The sequence below is a fragment of the Onychomys torridus genome, chromosome 2 (genome assembly GCF_903995425.1).
Source record: "Onychomys torridus chromosome 2, mOncTor1.1, whole genome shotgun sequence".
In the NCBI taxonomy this organism is placed as follows: Eukaryota; Metazoa; Chordata; class Mammalia; order Rodentia; family Cricetidae; genus Onychomys; species Onychomys torridus.
This window is the reverse complement of record NC_050444.1, coordinates 118,495,316-118,513,066: the sequence shown is the minus strand read 5'-3', so window position 1 is coordinate 118,513,066 and position 17,751 is coordinate 118,495,316. Positions and strand designations below refer to the sequence as shown.

Genomic DNA, 17,751 nt, shown 5'->3' with positions numbered 1-17,751 from the left:
GGATCTGGCCAGAGCCCATCAACCTGGCTGGTATTTTAATTAAAGCTTGCTTCAAATTTGCCTTAAACTGTGGTAGTGGTCTTATTCTCAATTGGTGGGATTAACACTATAGAGAAGCCAGTTGGGGAAGCAAAGAATGATTGTGTGTGAGAGCATTTATGGACGGACCGTGTGAGGAGAAGACATGCAAGCAGTGAGGGAATGGGCTGTAAAGATATTGGGGGAGAATTTTCAGTAAGAGAACAGTAAATGAAAAGACCTTTATGTCAGGCAAGACATTCTGCTTGGGGCTGGGGAATACATGAAGGAATAACTACAATTCTGTCTTTATGCACTCAAAACTCACTAGACCTTCAACGTGTGACAGTAGGACTTGTGCATGTGTTCACTACTTTGTATTTGAAATAGACTTCTAGAGGTGAGATGTGCAATCTAAGGACTGAACATTGTGATTATGACTAAGGAGATTGGTTAAAGGGTAGGAGAGAGTTTGAGGTCATAGGAGGAAAGAGGGTTGTGACTAAAGACTAAGAAGAACCTGTAACTATGAGTACAGGTGAAAAAAGAGGGAAAGATAATAATTTCATATACACACATAAATATAAATTATATAAGACACAGTTCAATATGCATGTATCTACATACTGTGCATCTCTCTCTTTCTCTCTCTCTCTCTCTCACACACACACACACACACACACACACACACACACACACAGTTTCACATTTCTAATCATGGACACAAAGACATTTCAAAGAAGAGAAAGCAATGAATATGAGTGGTTGAGGTTTCCTCCAAACTGTTCTTGTAATTGCTGATGACTGCTTATGATAAACCATATTTCTCAAAGACACACTCCTTATTATTGTCTCATGGAACACCATGACATTTAGCTTTGATGGGGACCCTTAATGTCACTTGCTGCTTTTCATAATCTCCATCTCTGATGTCATAAGACCTTCAAAGCTGGCCAGTGGTATGGAGTGAATCTGAATGGAAGCACAGTGTGTGTTCTGGGAAGACCTTACCCATACTCTAACCATGAGTGCAGCTAGAGAATGGGAAAAACTATAAACCCTCCAAAATTGATGAAACAGATGATAGACCAAACACAAGGCATCAGTGAAACTTTGCTGAGGCAGCACTGTGGCCACCCTGGGCATGTCAGTAGTTCTGACCTGATTTTGAAATGAGACCAAGATAGAGATTAGTCCCTTGCCCTCTTCCCCAAAGACTTCGCAAATTTAGGTGCCTCCACTAAGGCTTTTACTTTGTGATAACATTTGTGATTATGCTGGTAAGAATAAGTACTTTTAAATAAATATTTATTCAGGAATATGAGGAGAATCCAAAAGCAGTTATTTCTTTAGCATTATTCAGTCATAAGGTGAATTTAGGAAAGTATAAATTTTGAAAAGAAATACAAAATTGCGATTACCAGAGATAACATTAAAATTAATGTCCTTCTCCCAAAGGTAGTTGATTCATGAGTAGCATTAGCGCTGGTCAGAATCATGATTACTAAAAATAGGTAAATCAGGTATAAGTCACAAGTTCATCAATTGAGAAGTATCCAAATTCAACTTTGGGGTTGTTAATAATTTGGGTAGAAGAGAAGTCTATAAATTATAACTGTAAATACAGAATTTGGAGTAATTATAAATAGCTCTGCATATAATGCTCTGAAAATAATACTGTTTTCAGCATTTAATTTAGTTCCTGAAAAGCTGTTTCATTATGTTTTTTTTTTATGGTGATATGTTTTCACACTCACCAAGGGCTTCTTTTTATTCAAGAGATGACTTCAAAACTATAAAGTTTTACCTTGTTGGCAAGTTAGTGTGCATTCTAATCTGCCTTTTATTGCTGTGATAAAGAGCATGACCAAAAACAAGTTGGGAAGAAAAGAGTTTACTTGGCTTGCATTTCCTGACCACAGCCCATCATGAAGAGAAGTCAGGACAGGAACATGGAGGCAGGAACTGAAGGAAATGCCATGATGGAACATTGCTTACTGACTTGCTTTTGATGGCTGGATCATATTCAAGCCAGGACCACCTGTCCAGAAGCAGTACCACCCACAGTGGACTGAGCTGTCCCACATCAATCAGTAATCAAGAAAAGGCTGTACGCCAGTCTTATGGAAGCATTTTTTTTTTTCAATTGAGGTTTCCTCTTCCCAATGACCCAAGCTTGTGTCAAGTTGACCAAAAAAACTAACCAATACAATTGACCCCTTGTCAGCTTGGCACACACATAGCCACTACTAAACCATAAACTTTCTTGTTTATCTCCCCAAGGTCTCATATTAATGTCAATATTGAAATGTATACCACAATCCAACTTTTAAAAGTTTCATGGCATTTAAAAAGTTCAGTCTCTTTAAAAAGTTCAAGGTCTCTCTAAAAATCCGAAGTCCATCAGCTGTGGGTTCCCATAAATTACAATAAAAAGTTTTATACTTCTTATTCCAAGATGGAAAAAGCAGAGCACTTATGCATTCCAATCAAAGCCAGCATCCAAAACTATAAATCAAATTCTGTAACTCAGTGTCTGGCATCTGGTATTTACTCAAGCTCTCCTGGGCTCCCAAGGAATTGGGCACCTCTACTTTCCTGGCTCTGCCATCCACAGCACATACAACTTGTCTCAGAGGCTCAGGCTGTCTCCATTCCACACCTGCTGCTATAGTGGTGGTCATCCCACAGCCCTGGCACCTCAGCTATCCTGGGATCTCTGCTGCAACACAGCATGTATGTCACCATAAGCCTCTCCAGAAACCCCTTCAGTGACTCCAGCCCTTCAGTGTGGTGCCACTTTCAGTCTCCCCCACAGTCTTTAAATCTTGGGGTTTCCATTGCAGCAGAGGTTACATTCTCACCGGGCCTCTCCTGGTCTCTCATAGTGCCAAGCCTCAGCTACCCTCCAGGGTTCCTTCAACCCTGAGCTCTCATGCTACCCAAACCAGTTAAACATGGAGTCTCCCACACATCACTAAGTTCAACTGCCAGCATGAGATGCAGTCTTAGCTCTCTTTGGACAGTCTGTGATGGCCCTAAAGAAAAACTCCCCAGGATATTTCAACCCAGTGATGCTGGTCTCTTCTTATTCACAGCTGACTGGTTGTTCATCTTGAGCTAACCAGCATCAATTGTCCCAATGAAGCAAAGTTTTCATTCTCATGGTTTCTGTCTCTTGTTAATCACAAATGATTCTTCAACCCAAGCTGACCAGAAAGCACAGATTCATAATACAAAATATCACATGAACAGCCCTGATAGAGTGTTGGAGGGGACTCTCAAACTTCCCTCTGGAGCTTATAGGCTAGACCTTCACCGTCTTCATTATTTTCAGCATTTGTATCTTCCAAGCTACCACAGAACAGACTGTTAAGCTTTAAGAACTAATGGCTTTTCTAGCCCAAAGTTTCAAACATTTCCACAGTCCTCTCCAAACTACATGGTCTGCTCTGGTCTGGCATAGCAATACCCCATGGTCCCGGTACAAATTTCTATCCTAGCTTGCATTTAATTGATGTGGTAAAGATCATAGTCAAAAGCAACTTGGGTAGAAAAGGGCTTATTTATTTAGCTTACGTGTTCTGATCACAGTCTGCTGTGAAGGGAAGTCAGGGCAGGAACTCAGGGTAGGAACCTGAAGTCGGAAGAGAACTGAAGCAGAGATATGCTGCTTCCTGGATTTCCCTGTGCTTTGTTCAACTAGCTTCCTTCTACAACCGAGGACCACCAGTCCTAGGATGTCACTGTCCACCGTGGACTGAACCCTTCCGCATCAATCATTAGTTTAGAAAATGCTCCACAGACTTGTCCACAAGTCAATCTGACAGAGGTTCCCTCTTTCCAGATGACCCTAGCCAGGGCTGAGTTGACAAAAACTCACCAGCACAATGTGGAAAATTTTTTTGTGTGAGGTATGACTTTGTTATCTATCCAGTGGAAAGCATCAAGAATCCATTTAGTCCATTTACCACTATCAAACCTGGTTGGTAATGTTTCCTCTTTCTCAAAGAGGAAAATACTGTACACTTAACCAGAAAGCCCTGGTGTCTGGCAATTTAACTAAATGGTGTCTTCATTTCTTAACTTTGGGACAGTGTTTCTTGTGTATAGTTGAGGCTTTGCCTTCTAGAAAACTGTGCTTTTTCTTTACATGTATATTTGATGCTGGACTATGATTTCTGGCCTTCAGTTTGTTCTTATATATTCATCTTTATTCTTCACTAAGATTTTGTATATTCTGTCTCTTTAAGGAGTTTTAAAATATTTTAAGAAACATATATACCAATCTCTCTCTCTCTCTCTCTCTCTCTCTCTCTCTCTCTCTCTCTCTCTTTTACACACACATACACAAACACAAACACACACACACACCATCCCTAGGATGCAGCAAGTACTAGAGCTACAATGTATGCAACTATAAATCTGATTATGATGCATTGTAGGGTATTTCATTTCACTCTCTGGAAGATTCTAGATTGTGTCAATTTCCTGTCACCAAGTAGTGTTTATATTGAATTTTAAATAGATGATATTTCAAAATTATATGTCAAATATAAGAAAATATAATAATATAATAATATTCCATTTCTAAGTAGAGAAAGGGGAGCTCCTGAAAATTGCTACATCTTTTCTTCCCCAGGTGTGCCATCAGAATAGGCCTTTATCTTTTAGATCCGATGTCATAGGCCTGAAACCTCAAACACTCAGGGGGCTGGGGCAGGATGACACATTCAAGGCCAGCCTGGACTGTGCATGGAATTCAAGTGTGGCCTGGGTAACTTAGTGAGACCTTATCTCAAAATACAAAGAAATAAGAGATTGAAGAGGCTAGAGATACCGCTCATTGGTTAAGAGTGCTTGTTCCTCTTTAAGAGAGGACTCAAGTTTGGTTCCCGGCACTCATATCAGGCCACTCACAGCCACCTGTAACTCCAGTTCCAGGGTATCCAATGTCCTCATCTGCCCTCTTCTGGAGGCCCTTAACAGACACCTGTACATAAATAAAAATTAATATTTTAAAAAGAGATATTGGGGATAGAGCATAGTGGTAGAGCACTTGTCTAGCATATCTGAGAACTTCTTGAACCAAGAGAAGAATCAAGAACATGGTCTTGTACAGACATGTAAATGTCAAACAACAGGACAGAGATCTGTGACATGAGACACCTTTCTACTAAGGAGGCCTTCTTAAGTGGCACAGGGTGAGACTGCGCTAATGTGCATCACATATTTGCTGAAACTCCAGGTAATATTTTGGCATGACCAGTGTTTTCAGGGCCACAGAATTCTCATCAGTTGAGCAGCCTTGGCCTAATGACAGAACCTTCATTAGAAGAGTCAACGTTACAGCTTTTGAACTGCTAGTTGATCAGAGTGGCCATTGAGATGTGGCAACACTATCTGTCTTTGGGTTAATGAGAACAGTGCAGGAGGCAGACACTCATTTGGGATTTCCACTCAGCAGGACCAGGAACCATACTCACACGGAGGAATGGGAGAGATGAGAGACTCTTACTTGTTCTCAGAATGCTTGGGTCCTTTTGCTTGTGTTTTGTTCATGATAGCATTCAGCATGGACGTGAATAGGGCTCTTCAGGATTGGATGATGTGTGTCTTCTAACTGAACTCTTGTATAATTGATTAATAACAAAACAGCAACATTATCAGCCATGAGGTTTAGATATAGGAACAGGGACAACCAGTCGACTCTAATTACCAACACTCTGATATCTTAACACAGAAAATTGAGAGAGAGAAGGGAGAGAGAGAGAGAAGAGAGAGAGAGAGAAGAGAGAGAGAGAGAGAAGAGAGAGAGAGAGAGAGAGAGAGAGAGAGAGAGAAATAAAAAAGAAACCTTCAATCCATATGTTACTCCTCGTAAAGTTTACCTTTGAATCTAAAGATCTCTAAGAATGTACAGTGGATAGGTTTGTACTGAAAGACAGAAACTAGCCCCTCACCCCCTACCCATCTTGTTCGCTGTCTCTTAGGCTTTTGGCATCAATTTCAGAATTTGATTGTGAGATAATGAATCCGGGCTTCCTCAGTGACAGCTGGGTCATTTGGGCTGTTATTTAACTCTGTCATTTAGACGTCCGAGTTTCACTCCTTTTCTTGTTTTCTTTCTCTTTGTCTCCTCCAGAATGTTAAGGACTATTTTGAATGTAGCTTGAGTAAGTCCTACAGTTCTTCCAGTTACACCCTTGGAATTGACCTCTGGAGAGGCAGGAGGTGCTGTTCAGGAAACTTGCAGCTGCCACCATTGTCCCAGAGACAGAGCGAAAGGGCAAGGACCCCTGAGGGAGATGGCATTTCCAGGCCAACCACTCTACCTTTGACAACACTTCCCAGCATTGCTATAACCACTGTGAGCCAGGAGTGGTGAGTAGCCTCAAAAGCCAATGGCAATTGTAAATCTTATTTTCCAATTATTTCAAATACAATTGTGTTGTTAAAACAGCTGTCGATGTCTGTGGAAAAACAAGACTGTTGACTTCTTGAGAGCTTGTTTCCCTTGGGTAGCAGGGGAAAAAAAAATCTCTTAAACAATGGCAAGAGCATCTGCCTCTTAAGATGGGAAGGAGCGTGCCTTACCTAGAGCCCATGGAGGAGAAGATGAGATGCATTTGTAACACTGTCAAATATAAAGCAAACTTGCAGCCTGTGATCTATTTGTTTCACTAAAAATCTGTTCAGTGTGTGCTGATACTCGAAACTTCAGGTCTCACACCTGGCAGTGTGAAAGGGCTCACCAAATAATCTGTGTGTGGCAGAAAAGACAATCCAGCATTGCAAGGAAAGGGGGGTTTAAATTTGTAGGATCACCAGGTTCTATCTTCTCCTCATCTGAGTTTACCTCATAGCCATCACTGTGATAGCTGTTCATTGAGAACTCTAGGGGACATGTGTTCCCACAGTTTTCTTAGCCACATAACTCAGATATTAATCGTGTTGGTGCTTCTGCGTAACTGCAGATTCAGAATCTTGAAGCCTTTGAAATTTACTTTTCAGTACCTTGGCAAGCTGTATGTGTTGTTAGCTACTAAAACACTTCCATATCCATTAACAAGGATGTATTTCCCGAGCTACCCAGTTTCCCTTTATCATCCCAGAGTCTTCCTTAGAAGTCCACTGAGGTCATCCATCACCACTGGCAGTGGTGAGTGGTGGTCTATAGATAACATTTATCAGTTTGAATAACAGAATATACAAAATGTACCATATAAAATGTGTTTAACTCAGAAAATTTAAACAACTGTAGAACTGCCTTTTTCTTAGAAGTATCAAAGTTTGACTCTTAGTTTGGAAAATGCTTACTTATCTAAGTTCACTGGTTTTGTTTGTAACAACAAAAAGAGATGTGATACATAACTCATAGGCTATTGACAGGATTAATTGGTTACTCAATATATGAAACTTAGTTTAGGAGAAAATATTTATTAGATAGCCAGCAAAGTTTAGTTTTCTCTCATCTTGATCATTAGTCAATAAAACCTTTTGAAAAATAGAAACCAGATATTATTTCATGTGCAATGTCCCCTGTGCACTGGTGTTTGAATACTTGGTCCCCAGTTGATAATGCTAGGAAGGTTGTGGAATCTTTGGGAGTCCTACCCTTGCTGGGGAAAGTGAGTGTCTGGGTTGGGCCTTGATGTTTTGTAGCCCAGTGCCTCTTCTTATACATTATGTGCTACCTAACTGTAGATACAACACAATGTGACGAGGTGTCTCATGATTCTACCACCATCTTTTTCTTTAACTATAAAAGAATACACCCTTCCTCCCTTACATTATTTCTTTTTAACTATCTGGTCACTATAATAGAGCAAGAAACTAGTACAGAAAATCGTTACCAAGAATTGGGGCTGTTGCTGTGGCAACCCTGACCATTTGATTCTCAGGCCTTTGAAACAGGTTTGCAGAATGAATGTGGAATTGTGGGCTAGCGAAGCCCTAGAAACAGTGTAAGCAGAACTTAACCCGTCATTCTGGCAGGATTTCAAAGGACCAGAATGCCTAGAGACTTGCAGACAGTGAAGGTCCATCTCATGAGGTCTCGGAGGGAAACAGACTCTACAGGGAAATGGGAAGTGGGCTAGAAGGTTATTAAATCCTTTTAAATTCTGACAAATCTGCTTGTGTTCTGAGAACTTGAGTGAGGCTAAACTCTAAAGTGATGTACTTTATATAGGGTTGAGTCACCATGGCCTTTTATCTGTCTTCTTTGGCATGTCTAATGGTGGTGTCCTTGTTTATTTCACTTTTGCGCAGTCATGCTGATGAAACTTTATAGGTGTAGATTCTCACAAAGAACTAAAGTTAACTGAGGAAAGCTTGGAGCAGGAGACGTGCTCTTTTCAGAGAAGATCACACCAATTTGTTGTCGAGTACCAAAGGTCAGCCCTGAAGACATACATGCAAGTAACATTAATGGACTGAGCAGGTTATATTTGGGAATATATATTTATATACATGAACATATATGTATGCAATAACAATTAATGAAAGAAGAGGCCATGAATTTGAAGGAGAGTGTGGGAGGCTGTATTGGAAGGTTTGGTGGGAGAAACGGAAAGGGAGAAATGTTGTTGTTATATTAAAAACTAAAAAATAAAAGACAAGTAAGGGAAAATAATCATGTAGGACTGATGACATTTCAAGATAGGATAATATTCAGGTTGTTTGAATGTTACTGTTGATGGCTTTTCTGGTCTACAAACAAAGCAAGCAACAAATGGAACACAAAGGTGTTTAAATGTGCCTCTCTGTAAGGCAAGGTACGAATTTAAAGTTGTAGACGTGACAGTTGAGAAAGCAAATGTAATTGTTAAAGAGATTAGCACCATTAAAAAGAAACCAATGTGTTTTACACTGGAGCAATAGGAAATATGCCTTGAAGGTAAGACCCTACCCACCAAAGGCTCCAATCAGTAAAAATGCAAATTCATTGGAAAGGAAAGAAACTGAACTGAGGGTATAACTAGAGGGGATCTTTGCTCAAGAACAGCCAACTAGGAAAGTGTTTCCCAATGTCAGCACACAGAAGCCACCACAACTGTTGCAATAGGAAGTCATGCCCTCTCTGGAGATGGTAGCAGAACTTGGCAGTATTGTTCATGTGGTACTTGTTTTGAAGGCATGAAAGATGCAAGATTGAGAGGATCTTGGAGTCTTGTGCCAAACTTACAGAAATCCAATAAATCCAGGCCATGTGCAGTGTGGCTGGAGCCTTTGCAAGGAAGTCCTGAAAGGCCAGTGTGTAAAGCTGTGAAGGTAAAGCCTAAATTGCAATGGCAAGTCCAGGATGTTGGAGATGCCAGTCATGGAGCATCTACTGAATCTGCAGGCAGGGAGTGGGGCTGGTCCAAGGGAGGAGTTGTGTGTTGTTAGTAGTACTAGTTGGTGGGGTGCGGGCGGGGGGGGGGGGGGGCTCTGTAAGTCCTTTGATACTGAGATGATCCAGTATAGAACTGCAGGATATGACATTCATCCTTCTGGATTTAGGTCTTACTTGGTTCAGTCTTTCCTTACTATGACCTCATTCTTTCATTTTGAAATGGTGATATTAGAAGCATGTAACTTGGCCTTTTATTTTACAGAAACTCACAATTAAGGAGTTTCTTTTAGTTAGGTTTTCTGTTGTGATAAAACACCATGCCCACAAACAACCTGGGGAGGAAAGAGTTTCTTTCAGTTTACAGCTCTACATCAGAGTCCATTACTGAAGGAAGTCAGAGCAGGAAGACACAAAGGCAGGAGCTGATGCCAAGGCCATGGAAGAGTGTTGCTTACTGGCTTGCTCATTCCACATTGTTAGAGCACCCAAGACCACTGGTTACCCAAGGGTGACACTACACACAGTGAGCTGGACCCTCCAATATCAGTCACCATTCAAGAGAATGTACCACAGGCTCACCCACTGGCCAATCTTGTGGGGGCATTTTCTTAATTAAATTCTCTCTTCCCAAATGCCTCTAGCCTATGTCAAACTGACATAAAAGTAGCCAGGATAGGGTTGCTTTTAATCTCAGAGGAGACAGCTTTTGAATAGTATTGGAGCTGTTAAAGGCTCTAGAACTTTTAAAGTTGGAATGAATGAATTTTGCATCATGAAATGATCATGAGCCTATGGGTCCAGGGGCAGAATGCTCACATCTGAATGTGAAATGTACCCTTTGTGTGTTTTTGAACACTTGGCCCCAGTTGGTGGCACTGTTTGGGAACACTGTGCAACCTTTGGGAAGTGCAGGTTTTCTGGAGGAAGTGGGTCTCTGGGGCAGGCCTTGGAGTTTTGTGCCACGATCCCACTTTCCATTCACTCTGAGATTTCTGACTTCAGATACAATGTGACCAGCCATCTCAGCCTCCTAGCTACCACCATGCTTTCTCTGCCATGATTTACTGTACCCTTTCTTAAACCATAGCCACAACAGGCCCTTCCCTTTTTAGTTGATTCGTGTTAAATATTCATTCACGGAAATGAAAACTACTAATATACCATGTCTCAACTATGAGTAGCTTATGCTAGAGTCAGTGGTATAGAGAGACATGGATCTGAAAATTATACAGTGTTTTCCATAGTCACCTAATACATCTTGCTAATTTATTTACAACATTCTTATTTTCCTTTAATTAAATATATATTCTTTACAAAATACAAGAAAATTCAATCATTAGGTCTAAATTTATTTTTTCTCTCTTTTTTAAAATTTATTATATTTGTGTTTTAATTTTACACATCAGCCATGGGTTCCCCTGTCCTCCCCCTTCCTACCCCTGCTCCCATCCTCCCCCCAGCCCCTCCCCTCCATTCCCATCTCCCCCAGGGCCAAGACTCCCCTGGGGATTCAGCTCAACCTGGTGGATTCAGAACAGGCAGGTCCAGTTCCCTCCTTCCAGGCTGAGCAAAGTGTCCCTGTGTAAGCCCAAGGTTCCAGACAGCCAGCTCATGCACTAAGGACAGGTCCTGGTCCCACAGCCTGGGTGTCTCCCAAACAGTTCAAGCTATTCAATTGTCTCACTTATCCAGAGGGCCTGCTCCAGCTGGGGCCTCCAGAGCCTTTGGTTCATAATTCATGTGCTTCCATTTATTTGGCTATTTGTCCCTGTGCTTTTTCAATCTTCATCTCAACAATTCACACTCTTACAGCCCCTCCTCTTTCTCGACAATTGGACTCTTGGAGCTCCACCTGGGGCCAGGCCAAGGATCTCTGCATCCACTTCCATCAGTTATTGGATGAGAGTTCCAGCACAACCGTTAGGGTGTTTGGCCATCTGATCACCAGACGAGGTCAGATCAGGCTTTCTCTCGACCATTGCCAGCAGTCTACAGAGGATGTATCATTGTGGATTTCTGGGGACCTCTCCAGCACTCTGCCTATTCCTGTTCTCATGTAGTCTTCATTTATCATGGTCTGTTATTCCTTGTTCTCCCTTTCTGTTCTTGATCCAGCTGGGATCTCCTGTACCCCTAAGCTCTTTTTCCCTCGAACCTTGCCCTTCATTACTCCCTTTTTTGTCCAGGTTGTTCATGTAGATCTCTTTCATTTCTCTGTCGTTGGGCAATCCCTGTGTCTTTCCTAGGGTCCTGTTTTCTAGGTAGCCTCCCTGGAGTTGTGTAGCAGTCTAGTCATCTTTGTTTTACATCTAGTATCCTACTATGAGTGAGTACATACCATGTTCATCTTTCTGAGTCTGGGTTACCTAGATGCCCTTCAATTGAAGAATGGATAAAGAAAATATGGTACATATACACAATGGAGTACTACTCAGCAGAGAAAAACAATGACATCATGAGGTTTGCAGGCAATTGGATGGATCTAGAAAAAAATCATCCTGAGTGAGGTAACCCAGACTCAGAAGGACGAACATGGTATGTACTCACTCACTCACTCTAAATTTATTTTTTAATTTAAGCAAATAAAAGCTTTTAAAAGTGTGGTAGTTTGAATGTGATTGGCCCCCATAAGCCTGTAGGGAGTGGCTCTATTAGGAGGTGTGGCTTTGTTGGAGTAGGTGTGGCTTTGTTGAAGGAAATGTATCTTTCTGGGGGTGGGCTTCGAAGTTTCCTATGCTCAGGATACCACCCAGTGAGTCAGTCAACTTCCTGCTGCCTTCTGGTCAAGATGTTGCCAGCACCATGTCTGCCTGCATGCCACCATGCTCCCTGCCATGAGGATAATGGACTGAACCTCTGAAACTGTAAGTGAGCACCTCAGTTGAATGTCTTCATTTGTAAGAGTTGCCATGGTCATGGTTTCTATTTACAGCAATTGGAACCTAACTAAGACAACAATCATTCTTTGAAAATGAATCTTTTGGGATGTTGACAGTTGAAGACTGCTGGAATAGCTGGCAGAGGACTCTGATTAGAGTGTTTTGCTAGAAGTGAGGCAGTAGGGTGCCAGTTAGCTAGCACCACTGCATTGACTTGATTAAAGTTCATTGGGTATCTCTTACCTGTTGTGTCCTATGGCACTGGCCAGGCCTGTGGTTTCTTCTCCCCACCCAGGCCAAGTGGCACCAGGAATGTGTGTGGGACCTGGGAGAACAGCCCCACCCACCCTTATAGGAGAGCTGGCCCCACCCCTCACATGGACATGGGAGAGCTGGCTCCTCCCCTCACCTGAGTGGGTCATCCCACAGGCCCAAACTGACCAACTCAGCTACCACCCAGACACACATCTGGGGCTTTGAGTTGGCACACCCCAACATCTACCTCATCTATGACCTACTGGAGCTTATGAAGGGACTGGTCCTGCAGAACCAGAGCCACAGGATCTCCATGACTATGGACAACAGCAGGATATTTGAGAGGAGTTTCAGTGAGGGTCCAATATTGATGGTGTATCAGAAGCCAGAGGCCTTGAACCTGACCAAGAACACATTACACAATGAAGTTTGCAAGTAAAACTCTTTGGATAAAAGGGTATACTGCATGATACACCAAAGCTCCAATGCCAACAAGATGAATGAAGAGGAAAGATGGAGGAACAAAGTGTGTTTTGTTTGTTTGTTGATTAGTATTTTTATTTGTTTTTTCTATTTTTAATTTTTTTATTTTTATTTCTTTTAAAAATTTCTGTTGGGGGAAGCACTACAAGGGTAAAGGGTGGATATGGAGGGACAGAGAAATGAGTGGAATAGGAGTGCATGATGTGAAATTCCCAACGAATCAATAAAAAAGTTATGTTTAAAAAACAAAGTTCATTGGATAAGGAAGTCAGCCTAGGACCATGTATGAGAAATAATTATACTTACCTCTCAGAGTGCTGAGAATATGGCATCAATTCCATGTCTAGACCAGCTGTCAGCTAGAATTTGTTGTAAAGTGCCAGGCAGTAAATATTTTCAGTGTTGTGAGCTTCGAGGTCTGTCATAACTATTCAGCACTGCTGCTGTTTTGTCAAAGTAGCCGTAGACAACTGTGTGTAAACGAGCAAGTATCACTGTGTTCCAATAAAACTGTGTTTACAGAAATAGGCGCTGGCCTAGATTAGCTCGCCAGGCAGTTTTCTGATGCCTGTTCTGAACCAAGGATCTTGAGGACATGACTCCCAGTGCTATAATTGCTTCAACAATAATCCAAGGACAGAAACTGACCTTGAATTTCTTACCAGTTTGCTAAATTAGTCATAAAGATAGACCAATGTGTGTTCTACAGAGTCAGTGCCAGAGAAAGAATATAAAGATAACTATGAGAAATGAACTCACATAGAACCTCTTTGGGTGAGAGTCAGGGGAGCTGGCCCAAGGCCTGGGATACAAAGGGGTTTTATTTGTCATGGAGAAAGACAGAGTTAGAAATTTCCTCTTGTGGTTTGGTTGGGAAACATCCTTCACAGGCTCCTGTGTTTGAACTCTTGGTCCCTAGCTGATGGCACTGTTTGAGAAGGATGTGGAATCATTAGGAGGGAAGCCTTGCTGAAGGAGAGATGTCATTAGGATAGGCTTTGAGGGCCCCATTTTCTGCTCTCCCTCTCTGCTTTTTGTGTGCAGATGGGAAGTGGTTGCTCTGCTCCCTGACTCCTAGGCCAGCCTCACAGTCTTGCTGCCATGTTGTCCTATCACACTGGACCATAGTTCTAGAACTGTTAGTCAATATAAACTCCTCCTTCTCTCAGTTGCTTTTTGTCAGGGTATTCTATCACAGCAATGGAAAGGTAAGTGTCATCACCAAAGTTAAGTTTTAGTGGATGACTTCCATCTCCTTGTCTTCTTTCTTCAAATGAACCAACAACAGGGTTACAACTCCTACTTTTCAGAGTTGTGGTAAGAATTACAAAAAAATATTCCTGATGTATATAGCACAGTGGCTAGAAATTAATGACTATTTTGATGGCATTGTTATTGTTATTTTATATGTAAAATGTACGTGGAATTACCACTCAGTAGCAGGAGGTGTTAGACCTGAGTTCCCCTCCACATCCTATGTATATATGGAGGAAGACCATAACCTCTGTACAACCTGGGTGGACACTCCAGAGAATCCCTGTTCAGTGAGGGAACTAGAGAGGTTTGTACTGTGCATAGCCAGTTTATTCCTCCACCCACCCCCCCTTTTGCTGGATGTAAAGGGAGAGACAGAAGGAGGCTGGGATATGATTTTGTGGGCATTCCTGACCTTCCAAAAGGATGATATAGATAAATAGAAGCATATTGTTCTTTTAACTTCTCAAACTTTGAAAACTTTTCACCTCTCATTTAGCATCCTGGCAGGAATACAGTCATTCCTCAGAGGGAGCTGCCAGGACTCCAGCAGGCTGGTCTTGCTGCCGGTCCATGAAGCCATTCTCAGCCCCAGCCTTTGTCCTTTTGAGGATTCAAATAATATTTAAAAATGAAATGAAAGCTTTTTCCCTCCCTTGTAGAAAAGTTCAGGGAAATTAAGGCTTTCCTATCTTCTGTGGTCTTTCCTTCTGTTAGTAGATTCCTTCTGTTACTTATTTTAACTTCTGAGCCATCTCTCGGGCTCCTCTGTTACTTATTTTTAAGAATGACCAAGTTGATTCTGGTTATGGTTCCGTGGGAGAAGAGTCATGATGAGGGGCAGACATGCTGGCAGCAAAAGGAAGCTGAGGTCTCTCATCTTCACATAGGAGCAAGAATCAGAAACAGCAAACTGATGGCCTGGGAGCCTCTGAACACCCCAAGCCAAGTGTAGTGACATAGTCCCTCCAGTGGGGCCACACCCCTAAACCACTAGTACCACCAGATGGGGACAAGTGTTCAAATAACTCAGCCTGAGGAAGACATCCTCATTCAAACCACTATAAATATCCCGACCATCACTTTTTCTGGGAAAAAAATTCATAAATCACTTTAGGTATTATTCATATTGGTTATTTACTTTTTCCTCTTATTGAAAATAGATTTTTTCTTATATAACATATCTTGATTACAATTCTCCTTTCCTTTACTGCTCCCAGTTCTTCCCCACTTCCTCTTCCATCTGGATCCACTCCCTTTCTGTCTTTCATTAGAAAACAGAAGGCTTCTAAGGGATAATAATAAAATAAGGTTAAAAACAAAAACAAAACCCTAACACACCAGAGTAGGATAAAACAAACAAATGACAGAAAAGAGCCAAAGTAAAGGCACAAGAAACAAAGACCCATTCTTTCCATAAAAACACTAAACTGGAAGCCTGTGTGTGTGTGTGTGTGTGTGTGTGTGTATGTTAAAATAGCGAGAGAGGGGGAATATATATATATATATATATAAAGATTTTTAAAAAGAGCCATGACATAACATTATGAGACATGGAACCTCCAAAGATGCCATTGATTTCATTTTCTGTTGGCCATCTACTTCTGGGCATGTAGCCTACCCTTAAGAGTAGTTTGTTTCCCCAGTGAGACTCCCTTGCAAGAAACTACATTTTCATCTGCAAGTGGTTATTAATTGGAGATTGCTCCTGGGGTAGGGATGGGGACATTTAACTACTTTTTCAACTCTAGGACTCCAACTAGTGCAGACCTGTGCAGGCCCTGTGCATGCTACCTCAGTCTCTAGGCATTTATATATGTATAGATCTTATTGAGTTAGAGGTTCTTGTTTTCTTGGTGTTCTTCATCCCCTCTGGCTCTTACATTCTTTCTGCCCCTTCTTTGGATTTGATGAAGACATTCCATTTAGGGCTGGATGGTCTTTTTATGGACAAGAGTTATGGAGTCCCCAAATGAGTTTCTACAGCAAACAAAGGACAACACCAAAAGAGGAACAGTGCAGAGAGCAAGAGGAGATGACATGTGTGACCTGCTCTGGCAATTCAGGAATGAGGTCCAATCAGGACCAGCAAAGAACCTGTGTTCCCACAGACAGGATAAGGGTGGGATGTTGAACTGGAGTTTGGCAATTTGAAGACAACTGATGACTTCACACTCCATACTTTAGGCTCTCTGTGTCTAATGGTCTTGATTCCAGGCCATATTTGCTTCTGTGCTGTGTGTTTTGCTTATTGGCTGTGGGGAGAATTACCGGAAAAGGCACCTTTGGAATTCTTTTTTCACTGTTATATCAGACATCAAAACCAAGGCTTAATGCATTTACCACAAGGCAAGCTTTACCACAAAGCTCTAGTCTCACCACTTTCCTCTTTCCATTTGTTAAAATTAAGTTCAATTAAACGTGTTCTTTGCTATTGTAGTTATTCATGCTAGTCTTGGACTCAGTCTGAAGCCCAGGTAGGTCTTGCACTCAATCCTCTTGTGTCAGCCTCCCCAAGAAGCTATTATTTCATCCTGTATTATTATTCAATCTGCAGTATTGTTATTCAGTTTATTGCATTCTGTTGGCTTCTTTTCCAGTGCTAGACGTGAACACATAACTTAGGCATCCCTATGGACTGTGTCCATTCCTATAGGTCCACTCATGCCTCTTACCACGAACTGTTCTTTCAATGCCTCCAGTTTGGATTATGTCACAGTTGTAGTCAGTCATTAGTCTAAATATACCAACTTAGGACACTTCTCTTAACAGTGCTTTTCAGAGCTACTTGGAGATACATTAATAATTCATATTTAGGCTTGCACCCACATATCGAGTAGACTCATCCACAAACAAGTCTTGGGTTTTTTTTCCTTCTTTGTCAACAGGAAGCAGAAAACAGTCCACAAGTCAGTAAAAAGAAGTGAAATATGGAGAACCAGTTGTGACAGTGACACATGGCAAGGGGCTTGGGGGCTGTGTTTGTGTAGTTTCCTGACATCTTGTGAACTGCTGGACTTTTTCTCAGCCATAGCATCTCCATGTGAATTGCTGCTGGAGTCACCTGACTATGACTTAGTGATTCTGGTAGAATCTGTGGTATGTTGGTAAATGCTCTCTAATTACCTCTAAAAATATTACCCTGGTTTATATCTCTTGCTGAGTCTCTGTTGTAAATATTTCTACAATGACTAATGTGAGTGGGAATGTTGTCAAAAGATGTAGAATTGGGAGTAGATGTGCTGATGCAGTCTGTCTCCTGCACATCACTATGCTAAGGTAGCAAAGTATTCTGTGATACAAGTGCTATAGCTTTGATCTAGAGCCCTAAAAGTGTATATTGTGCAGAATATATTTTGCTACTACTGTAGCATGATAAGCAACAATCTTGCATCTTTTTTGTCCTGGGCCATTTCTTTGCATCATCTGACACATGGGTCATTTTGGAACTCTATTAAACTATACACAGCTTCTCAAGTTTTAAAGCAGCTATCAAATGTCACGTCTCTTTTTCAGTTTAGA

General features: G+C 41.5%; 1 protein-coding gene across 1 annotated transcript in view; it reads left to right on the top strand.

Moving 5' to 3' along the window:
* Pde4b (phosphodiesterase 4B) overlaps positions 1 to 17,751 on the top strand; it is a 546,203-nt gene that overhangs the window by 91,698 nt on the left and 436,754 nt on the right. The window contains exon 3 of the mRNA XM_036177953.1: positions 6,164 to 6,402. Within this exon, the coding sequence (XP_036033846.1) occupies positions 6,164 to 6,402 (239 nt within the window). The remainder of the gene's footprint in view (positions 1 to 6,163; positions 6,403 to 17,751) is intronic.